Raw genomic sequence first — 12,500 nt, forward strand, 5'->3', positions numbered from 1 at the left:
TATCTTTCACTTCCGGAAGCAATAATGTCAGTAAACCAGAAACTATTCCCAACACTCCAAAGACGCTTAGAGGGAGCCATGATGCATAAGAAGAGAGTCCAAGAATAAGAGGGGCGCTAATGGCTCCGATACTCGAAAACGTTGATGCAATTCCCATACAACTGATCCTGAAAAGAAACAAATCAATTTTTATCTTCCATTCCATTCAGAATACAAGACTATTTATTTATGGATTTATTACATGGTCTGTACCACACGATTTAGTTGCCATTTGACTATATTCTGCTATGAAGCATTTTACTATATATATATTATATATATATATATTATATATATATATATATATATATATATATATTATATATATATATATATATATATATATATATATATAATATATATATATATATATATATATATATATATATACATACATATATATATATATATATATATACATATATGTATATATATAAATAAAAATATGAATATATGTATACATCCCCCGATACATACATACATACATACATACATACATACATACATACATACATACATACATATATATATAACTTGGGTTGTCGGAAAGTTCGTGCCGATTTTTAAAGGAAAGAAAAAGGTCAATAAATACTTGCCATTTCATTTTTAATCAACCAAATATAAACCATTTTGTTGCACAATGCGTCTCCATCTTTCCTTTAACTTGAAAATACACTCTTCCCAGAATTGAGGTGGTTTCATAGCAAAAAAAAAAAAAAAACGTCATCCAAGGAATTGAAATTTTTACCATTAAGACTGTAGAGATCTGAATAAGTGGAAATCCGAAGCAGCAATATCTGGTGAATATGGAGGGTGGGGTAACACATCCCAGCCGAGCTGCAGCAATTTTTGTCTGCTTCCCAAAGAAACGTGCAGTCTTGCATTATCATGTTGGAAAACAACACCCTTCCTGCTGCCCAATTCTGAACATTTCTCTTGAATTGCTGCTTTTGACTCGTTCAGTTGTGTGCAGTATTTCTCAGAATTAATTGTCTGGTTACTTGAGAGAAGCTCATAGTACAGAATTCCCTTCCAATCCCACTAAACACAAAGCAAGATTTTTTAAAGGTGAAGACCCGCTTTTGGGGTGGCTAAGGGTGGCTCATGTCGCTTTCTCTGAACATTTCGGTAGATAATCCAATTTTGATCACCAGTCACATTTTGCTTTAAAAAAGGCACGTTTTCATTCCGTTTATAAAGCGAATCACAGATGGAAATGCGATCCAAGAGGTTCTCACTCATCTCATGCGGTACCCAAACATCATAGCGATTTGTGTACCCAAGCTTTACTAGGTGCTCATGAACGACGGATTTCGATAGGTTGAGGTTTTCTGACAATTCTCGGGTTGTGCAATGTGTGTTATTCTCAATCAATGACTTGATTTGGTCATCATCTGTGGTGGATGGTCTGCCTGATCGCTCTTTATCAAAAAGGCTACAATCTCCAGCTCGGAAACTTGCGAACCAATTCCGTACAGTTCTTTCGGATAAAGAAACATCACCGTAAACTGCGCATATTTCTTTGGTTGCTTGTGAGAATTTTTCCCTTTACGGAAAAAGAAAAGCATCAAGTGCCGAAAATGAGCTTTCTTATCTTCCATTTTAAAGGGTTATAAAATTAACACAGGTTATAGGAACATAAACCTTCTTCCACGAAAAGATAGCTTAAACTGTGAGCTAAATGGAGGTGTAGTCAAATCTTATTTTATGGTCTCAAAACATGTTCTAAAATAAGTCGAAAGGTAAGCTACTATAAATCGGCACAAACTTTCCGGACAACCCCATATATATATATATATATATATATAACTCTTTTATTAATTGAAAAAGGTCCGTCAAATTACACATGCCTGCAGTGATGCTTCCCCTATTAAAAGGTACGACTCACCATAGTCTCCATTGCAAGAGATTTTTGTGCCATTGTAGCACTCAAGACTGGAACACTCGTTGTACCCACTCCTTCAGAGTCGCTTTCACCGCATCAAGTGATTGTCTTCAAAGACAGTCCTCCATTGAACCAAACAAGTTGAAATCCGTGAGCGTCGATCCGAGTATTACGACGGACAGAGAACCACTGACCAGCCCAGTTTTCCAGTTGTCTGTTTTCTTACCAAAGATGTATGCAGACACGCATTCTCATAGCAGAGGTCAATCGTTTCCAGATTCTTATTCGGCGTCTTCCTCTTAATGGCTCCTCTAAGCTTTATGAGAATCTCAATGTATCGGTCGCTGTTTACGATACAAGCATGTTCCAAATAATCAGGGTCAAAGGCACTTTTTGTCCTTTCCCAAAACAATCGCCAGGGATTCCTGTGCTGAAAATTTGCTTTTGAACTTCTTAGTTCTTGGAGAAGAGCTGTGGTGGCATTCAATGGACGAAGCTTTCGTTTCTCGATCATAAAGATACGCTCACATTTCATCCCCTGCGATCAAAGCAGACTTCTCTTCTTCTCCATTTCAAATTGGGTGTCAGCTATCAGGGCGTCCACTTTGCATCCACTTTCAAAGTTTGTCCACTATCTTTTGTGATGCACTGCGACCACAGACCAAGTGTGCAGCAAGCTCACGAATCGTGACTGATTTGTTACTTCGAATTACATCTTCCAGTCGCTGGTGATTTATGTAAGTGGTCGCAGTTGATGATCTCCCACCACGTGGATTGTCTTCAAAGTTGCTTTCTTCTAGTGATCGATAATCTGAAGTTCTATCGATTAGGACAGGGAAAAGTCTATGCCAATCATATTCTGTGATTAGTCCTGACAATAATTTAGTCCTGACAAATGAAATAAATAATTTTAGAATAAATAATTTTATAAGGATTTCTCTATCGAAAGTGGAACATGTAGGTGCACACTCACCGTATAATTGTTGGAAATATTTCTGCTGATAAAAGATATAGTCCATCCCAGGAAGCTGTACAACCAAACTTGCCGAGAACAACCAATATTAAAGGAAACCAAGATGAATCTACAAGATTATAATCAAAGTTGGATTAATTCTCTAATGACAGGTATTTTTTTTAAAGTCACCTATTAAATAGTTTATAAACTCGTCTTTAGAATGAAACACATCGATTGTTAATTAATAAATATGATAAAGTTTTTTAATTATAAATATGATAAAGTTGTATTTTCCATATCAAAACCATCCACGTACCAAAGAATGAGTTCCATTGGTTAAAATTGTTAGCATCTTCATGATGTAGCTGTGATAGGATTCGAACGCTGAACCGTCAAGTAACGAAAGATTTGTTCAGTGTAAACTGGACCCAATGCTTTTAGTGTTGACTGAATTTTTATTACGTAGCGATTTTGTGGTGGCTCTGAGATATGGAAGATTGTTACGGGCTAAAATCCATTTTGAGCAGGATGGTTTGTTTCAGTAATTTGGAAGCGATTGGAGGAGAGAGAGAGAGAGAAATGCAGACGTGAAAAAAGAGCGCGAAATTAATTGAAAGAGGTTTGAAGTTAAATGAGGGCGTCCTGACAATTAGCAACTCAGTAGCATTTACATTTTCTCATGGAAGAAAAAATTTCGATTAGAGGAGAATTCTTCATTTGGAAAAAAATCAAACTCATTTTCCAGTTATTCTTTTTTTTTCCGCAGTTTCATGGTAATTTATTAAGACCCGTGCAACGCCGGTTACTACTGCTAGTGAAATGGATGAAGGAAGTAGTAAGTATTTATTTCTTTACTGCCCACAAGGGGTTAAACACAGAGGGGATAAACGAGGACATACAAACGGATTAAGTCAATTACATCGGCCCCAGTGCGTAACTTGTACATAATTTATCGACACCGAAAGGATGAAAGGCAAAGTCGACCTCGACGGAATTTGAACTCAGAACGTAGTGGCAGAGGAGATACGGCTACGCATTTCGCCCGGCGTGCTAACGTTTCTGCCAGCTCACCGCCTTACCAGTAGCTTGCGAAGTGCTGGGGCTGTTATTGCTTTAACTATCTCATGCTACACATAGAAATCGCTCTCATTTAATGCAATGGAAAGCCTCAGTGCCGGATGTTTACTGTTATTGGCAGTGGTTATCTTGAGGCCACGTGGGGTCACAATGTGTGTGCACACCATGGTGGAGATTGTTTATGCATCGGAGAAGGAATGTGATCAGTGTTCTGAGAAAAACAAATCAGGGGCTACCTCAAGAAAGGCATTTTGTTCGAATGTGAGAGTTTGTCGAATTGTGCTCAAACAAAGCGCAATTTAATGAAATGAACCACGGCCTAAGACTCGTCGGGTGAAAATGCATTCGTTTACCAAGTTTGGTTTAAATCAGCTCAATGGTTCCGGCGCTATGGCCTGCCCTAAAAGTATTTTTTTGAGTCGGTTTTCCCGTACTCAGACGAAACGGAATTTGAAAAAAATAATAACGAAATGAAAAACCTTGGATAAGAATGCATAGGTATGTCAAGTTTGATCAAAATCGGACGACATTTTGAAACAAATCGGTAATTTTGGATCGAGTTTATGCGAAAACCGAACACTGATCGAAGCAGTTGTTATGAATCGGTTAGGTGGAAGTCGAGTTATAAGCCTTTGAACTTGCATACACACACACACAGAATCACTGTTTTATATATATAGATAACCGCTCGGATTATTTTGTGCGATCTTTTATTGTTTTTATGCATTTATTGCTGCACACAAACACACACACACACACACACACACACAGACACACACACACGCACACACACACACACACACACACTCGTATGCATGTATATGAGCAGACGGAGGTTTAACTTGAAGTCCATGTCAACCGCTGAAGTATAATAAATATATTTGACTATATGGTCCGTACTTGGGGCCCTTTGTCCGTTGTTATCGATAAGTCTAGAATGCAAAACCTTTAACACCGCCCCTCCCCATCTACATACTTTAGGCGTGTATAATAACACGCGTATTAGTGTCGGGTATTTCGACATTGGTTTTTTCAATATTTCCCACCACCGTCTTCAGGTGGTAACTCTGAGCTTCATCAGAGCTTGTAACTAATTATGTTTTTTGTTTTAATGTATGCGATTTTGGATGGGCCTGTGCCAAACTCGAAAATTACCTTTTGATACAAAATTTGATGCTAAACAGTTGATTCCTCCGAATATCATGAAAAAACAAATTGGTTTACGATGGCCAAACAAATGGAAGGAATAGCTACAGACAATACCGGCCGGAAGCTCGATCAATGACATTAAAAAGAAGTTTAAATAACGACTGCCAGCCATGTCAACCGAGTTCATTGTCACTCCGTAATAAAGCACGCTGTTGATAAACCTGCAAAGAACAAGCAAAAAGGTTATTTTTATTGGGTCGGAGAGCGGTGCATGCCATCTAAACCTGGCGCGTTAAATAGTCGTAAAAATGTTTTCCCTAAATATGTCCACTTCAAGCACTGTCTACTGGATCTCCCCGTTTGCTGGTTAGGCTTCTTCGGGACAACCCGACCTCATTAACGCTTTTATATGTTAAGATCTAAATCTCGCTTTCTGAGCGTTTCCTCACGCCCGCATCGTTGAAAGTTATTCTTTTTTGTATTTGTATAGAGTCTGACGAGCTGTCCACAAGGCTTTGGCTTTCGTGAGTATGAAACCTTTGGTAACTCTATGTTCAATATTTAAATATTGTTGTTGCATAAGTATATGTGTAAATATATATATATATATATATATATATATATATATATATATATATATACATTTTTTTCTGTGTCCCTTTCTGTAGAAGAGCGTAGGCTCGAAACATAAAAGACTTTTTCTATCTTCCTATATATGTATATATATATATATATATATATATATATATATAATATATATATATATATATAGCGAAACAATTGTCCCAAAATAATCTGTATTTTTGTTATTTTTTATTTGCCCTGTCCGTGTGAGCTAACAATCGTACTGACTTTCATGGGAAACATGTATTTTCGTGGTTGAAACCTTTTGGATTAACTGGTGCTAGAGTGAGCCATATAGTGACCACTCTCTTATATTTATTTTGTAAAAATATTATAATATGTTATAAAATATTATAATAATCCAGGTTTCTCGGAGCACTAGGCCACTTGGTGTTGAATAGATATACTATTAAATTAGTATCTAATTCTCTCACCCTTATTAATTAATTATAATTATGCTGCATTTATTTCTAAATGCTGTATTTGTTTTCCGTGAAAGTTTGGCGCGCTGTTAGTTGGGGCATTTGAATTATAACGTCGGATGTAATCAATTGAACCACACGCGTATTTATCGTTATGGTAAAATCTGGCGTGTGATTGAGTGGATTTCATCCAGATAGTTTTGGCTGACGAGCTACAAATGGATTTTTTTGTAAGTAAAATTACATTTAATTCATTAATAGCGAAACAATTGTCCCAAAATAATCTGTATTTTTGTTATTTTTTATTTGCCCTGTTCGTGTGAGCTAACAATCGTACTGACTTTCATGGGAAACATGTATTTTCGTGGTTGAAACCTTTTGGATTAACTGGTGCTAGAGTGAGCCATATAGTGACCACTCTCTTATATTTATTTTATATATATATATATATAATATATATAATATATATATAATATATATATATATATATATATATATATATTATATATATATATATATATATATATAAGTTCATTGTTAAACCTCGCTAAGATAAATATTTCAATCATCTGAAGATTGACTGTAACTTGAATTTTTACGAATTGGACAGCCATGAAACGATCGTAGTGTTATACTCATTATCTTTTTTTAATAATTTTGATATATATTTAAAATAATATAAATTAATTAATCTTATGTATTGGCTTAAGTTTTTGATTGTATGATTTGCCTAATAGTGGTTTTATCTCTAATTTAATATAATATAATATTTTACTATAAAATTGGATTCAATCCTAAATCTGATTTTTCCCTGTAAGTTTGGATTTATTCCCTAATATTTTATTATTATATATATATATATATATATATATATATATATATATATATATATATTATATATATATATATATATATATATATTTATATACATATATACATACATATGTATATATACACACATACACACACACACATATACTATTAACAAAAGTCGGGCTGTGTGACGCTCAGTTACTCAATATATGAAAAATGCATTAAATACTACAAAACATATACGCAGAACAGACACAAAAGGACCCTAATTCTTCATCAGTTATAGATTTTATCCCTTCTTTCCTTCCTTCCTTCCTTCCTTCCTTCTTTCCTTCCTTCCTTCCTTACCTGTACCCTCTGCCGCTCCCCCTCTCTTTCTCAACTTCATTTCTCTCTGCTCTCCATATGTGACCCGTGACTGTTTCTCATCTCTCTTCCTTTTCATCCCCAGACGCTTGGCTTGCCGGTCAACATGTGTCTCCCTTCTTCCCATATCCATTCAGGATTCCTCCCAGGCCTTACCCATAATCCTACTGTTTGGCAGAAGGGCTTTATTTATCCCGTCTTAGTCTATCGTTCCAAATTACATTTCTTTACTTTCGTACGCCTCACCCTGTATTGTCTTCTTTACTCGAACCCTAATTCTACGCAAATCTTGCGGATGCCGACGATACACGAAGTTCTCAATCTTATCGTAAAAGGTACGAGACTGAGTGTTAGTATTTTGGTCGATAACTGACGAAGAATTAGGGTCCTACGTGTGCACTTTTTAGTATTTCATGCATTTTTCATTTATACACATACACCCATTTATATCTTTATATATAAAAGTCAAGTTGTGTGTCTGTCTCCTACGATTTAGATTCCTAACTACTCCCACATTTTGCGGTGCAGTTTAACCAAAACCGGGTATCTTATAGTCGTGATTCATATCGAGCCCTTCTGGGTATTGGCGCGCGTCTACGATGAGTCTACGATTTTGAAAAAAAATTACCATAATTTTTCCGTATTTTTAATGCATTTTCGCTCGGTTTATATAAGGGAAGTAACTCTCTAAAAATTTATTATTAAATCTCAGAACGTAAAAAGCTACAGTAACACCCCCCTTTGTGGTTAGCCATATTGAGATGGCTATTATACTTTAAATCTCTAAAAATGCTTATATAGTTATTTCCCTTACAAACCCGAACAACGCCGGGTGATACTGCTAGTTTATATATATAATAAATGATAGGGTCAGAAAATGGTATATATGAGAAGCTTTTTTGCCCACAACTATCGTTTTGACGGATTTTACTTCAATCCCACATTGGTGGGGGATGAGGGAACTATATAATACATGCATGCATACATACATACATACATACTTACATACATACTTACATACATACACACACATACACATAGACACATATTATAACATATATAAATATATCTATATAAGTATATACACAAACATGTATACACACGCACACACACACACAAATATATATACAAAGAACTATCTATCTATCTATCTATCTATCTATCTATCTATATACTACCTATCTATCTCTCTATATAGATATACACACACACTTATATATATATGCATACATATATATGCATACATATATATGCATACATACATGTACGTATGCATATATCTAAGATTGTATGCATGAAACTCTCGTGGCATCCAACAACATCAGAGACTCGGGAGTAATTGTGGACAACATAAACTGGGCCACTCATATAAACACCAAAGTTGACATGGCCCGCAGAATGTGTTCCTGGATTCTCAGAACTTTCCAGTCGAGAGATATCCACACCATTATCCTCCTCTTCTCCACTTTTGCCCGACCCCACCTTGAACACTGTTGTCCACTGTGGTCTCCCCACACAAAACAAAGTATCATAAAAGTTGAAGCACCTCAAAGGTCAATCACAAAAAAAATAGATGGCATGACAGGCCTCGACTATTGGGGTCGACTAGAAAAGCTAAAACTTTATTCTCTCCAGCGTCGCCGTGAGCGCTACATCATCTACATGATGTGGAAAACATTCCATCAGCATTGCCCAAATGATGTTGGCATCACCTTTAAGGTACATCCAAGGCTTGGGCCCCGTGCCATCCGCCCACAACAAAAATCGCACTCTCATCTCATAACAACAATACGGCACAATTATTTCACCTCAATTAGCCCCGCTCTCTTTAACATTACACAAAAACACATTAAAACAGAAACAGATACTATAGGGTTCAAGAAGTCTTTGGACAGATTCCTTCAAGAAATCCCGGATAAACCTCCTACACCCGGATATGTCTCTGTAAACAATAACTCTCTACTTGAGTGGGCCATAGTGCCCAAATTCTGAAATGAAAGTTAGACATGGCCTGGGCCAATAATGGCCGAAACCTATCAAAGTATCAAAGTATGTGCGTGTGTGCGTGCGTTTCTGAAGTGTGTGTGTGTGTGTGTGTGTGTGTGTGTGTGTGTGTGTACCAATGTATACAAGGGTGTATATATATTTACCAGCAGAACCAGATATTGATGGAAAGCATCGCACTGCGAGGTTTTCGAAGTAAATCGAGAACTGTATTAGTTTTTCTCGCCTTTGCTGCAGAATTCGTTTGGTTGTTTGCAATGAGCGCCTCTGCTTTACCATTTAATTCAGTTCCTTCTTCTCTTCCAATGACGTCCTCACGGAGAATTTTTAACATTCCATCAACCCCTCTCTTATTCGATTTTGCAATTCGTTTAAAAATGTTTTCCGCTTCTTCATAGCGTTTTTTACTCAAAAGCCAGCGAGGAGATTCTGGTAACCATCTGTAGAATTTCAAAAGGAAAAATGAAAAAAAAAAAAGAGTTGTTTTAGAATTCATAATCTTCATATTTTACAGAGAAAATTTAAATAGTGTAGCTGAAAATAATAAACTACTACTACTACTACTACTACTACTACTACTACTACTACTACTACTACTACTACTACTACTACTACTGATGCTGCTTTCTCTAATAATAACACTCTTTTTCTTTTTTCACTTCCTATAGTAATTTGACTGCAGCCATGCTGGAGCACCGTCTTCAGTCGTATAAATCGACCCCCAACTCTTATTCTCTGCAAGCCTAGTACTTATTGATCTCTTTTGCCAAACCGCGAAGTTACGAGGACGTAAGCACACCAACATCGATGGTCAAGGCGGTGGCGGAGGGACAAACACAGGCACACAAATTCATACATACATATATACATACATACTCTTTTAACTCTTTTAACTCTTTTACTTGTTTCAGTCATTTGACTGCGGCCATGCTGGAGCACCGCCTCTAGTTGAGCAAATCAACCCCGGGACTTATTCTTAGTAAGCCCACTACTTATTCTATCGGTCTTATACATACATACATACATACATACATACATACATACATACATACATACATACATACATACATACATACAAGGTACATGTTAACACCTCCAGTAAGTTAAGATCAGAATCCATGAGAGCCACTGCCTTCTACTGCATCAGGGCATTTCTTCTTCTTCTTCTTCTTCTTCTTCTTCTTCTTCTAATTATTATTATTATTATTATTATTATTATTATTATTATTATTATTATTATTATTATTATTATTATTATTATTATTATATGTTTGACTTTTGCTTTATATTTGTACAAGTTGGCTCCAAGTCTCACCCAGAGACCTCAAGAGACAACAGGTTGGAAGTTCACGTTGTTGTTATGCCTAGTGTGCCATATATTTGGTTCTTTTTTGTGTTGTACTAGTGGATGTCTAAAAAAAAATGTTTGTTTTAAACCTTGAGATTACATAGAAAGTATTTTGCATAGGATATGAGCAGTTCCCATGAGCACTATCTTATTATTATCGTATTATTATTATTATTATTATTATTATCATTATTATTATTAAGTGCATGCCATCAGAATGACACTGGGGAACAAACAGACTAAAAGTTAAGTCGATTATATCACCCCAAGGAATATTTCTTGAACTATCACCGGCGTTCTTGTGTTAAAAAAAAAACATTCTTTGCAGAGAATGTTTATCTTTCAGAAAAACTGAAGAAATGTCTAGTTCACGCTAGATATGAAACCAATGTTTTTTTTCTAAACTATTACGTTACACATACAACATATATATATATATATATATATATACCATATATAGAGAGATGCAGCACGAGATTTTGTCAGTGAACAGGTAGTGGTCTCAAAGCGACGAAAATATTTTGGCAAATTAAATTTAAATGTTGAAGCGAATCTAACGGTTTTTGTGTGTTTCTTAAATGGCTTGTAAACACCTTCCACGCTGCAATTGTTTTCGTTCCTACACACGATCTCAGATCTAGTCACTTGCTATGCAAGTATATCTCCGTAAATAAATAAATAAATAAATTTATTTATTTACAGGATTGGCTGTATAGTAAGTAGCTTGCTTACCAACCACATTGTTCTGGGTTCAGTCCCACTGCGTGGCACCTTGGGCAAGTGTCTTCTACTACAGCCTCGGGCCAAAGCCTTGTGTGGGGATTTGGTAGACGGAAACTGAAAGAAGTCCGTCGTATATATATGTATGTGTATGTATATTTTTGTGTGTCTGTGTTTGTCCCCTCAACATCGCTTGAGAACCGATGCTGGTGTGTTTCCGTCCCCGTCACTTTGCAGTTCGGCCAGGGAGACCGATAGAATAAGTACTAGGCCTACAAAGAATAAGCCCTGGTGTCGATTTGCTCGACTAAAGGCGATGCTCCAGCATGGCCGCAGTGAAATGACTAAAACAAATATAAGAATAAAAGAATATATATAGTATTAATTCTGTTATGCCAACCGCCCCTACGAAGTCCCTGCAATAAATCTACGGATAACAACAAGGAATCGAAACTGTGCTGGTTCTTTACTCATCATCCACTTTTACATTTTGTACAATTTCTCCATTATATATATAATGTGTGTATGTGAATAAAGGAAAAAATGCATGAAATACTAAAAAATGTACACGTAGAACAGACACAGAAGGACCCTAATTCTCCCACCCTTCCCTATTCTTCTCCTCTCCTCTTCACTGTTCTCTCTCTCTCTCTCTCTCACTCTTCCTCCTTGACTCTCTCTCGTCGCTAACACGTGACGAAAAGGAATCTATCTTTTTGTCCATTTCCTTCCTAATGACAATACGTGCTTATACCTATTTCTTTACTACCCACAAGGGGTTAAACATAGAGTGGACAAGCAAGGACAGACAAACGGTTTAAATCGATTATATCGACACAAGTGCGTAACTGGTACTTATTTAATCGACCCCGAAAGGATGTAAGGCAAATTCGACCTCAGCGGAATTTGAACACAGAACGTAACGGCAGACGAAATACGGCTACGCATATCGCCAGGCGTGCTAACGTTTCTGCCAGCTCACCGCCTTATGTGCTTCTACCTGTCTTCTCTCATAAGCTCGTCACCCTAGCGTTCAAAACAATTCTTCTATCATCTTGGCTTAACAGCCCTCACCATTTGTTTTTACTGTCTTGTTCT

The 12,500-nt window shown here is 36.4% G+C and overlaps 1 protein-coding gene across 1 annotated transcript in view; it reads right to left on the reverse strand.

The window, feature by feature from the left end:
* Window positions 1-12,500, reverse strand: part of LOC115218333 (organic cation transporter protein-like) — a 26,703-nt gene that overhangs the window by 43 nt on the left and 14,160 nt on the right. Inside the window, exons 6-9 of the mRNA XM_029788082.2 lie at window positions 9,481-9,774; window positions 5,112-5,326; window positions 2,898-3,006; window positions 1-167 (exon numbers count right to left, since the gene is read on the reverse strand). The exon at window positions 1-167 is cut by the window's left edge and continues 43 nt beyond it. Of these exons, the coding sequence (XP_029643942.2) occupies window positions 1-167; window positions 2,898-3,006; window positions 5,112-5,326; window positions 9,481-9,774 (785 nt within the window). The remainder of the gene's footprint in view (window positions 168-2,897; window positions 3,007-5,111; window positions 5,327-9,480; window positions 9,775-12,500) is intronic.

The sequence above is a fragment of the Octopus sinensis genome, linkage group LG13, assembly GCF_006345805.1.
Source record: "Octopus sinensis linkage group LG13, ASM634580v1, whole genome shotgun sequence".
Taxonomy (NCBI): domain Eukaryota; kingdom Metazoa; phylum Mollusca; class Cephalopoda; order Octopoda; family Octopodidae; genus Octopus; species Octopus sinensis.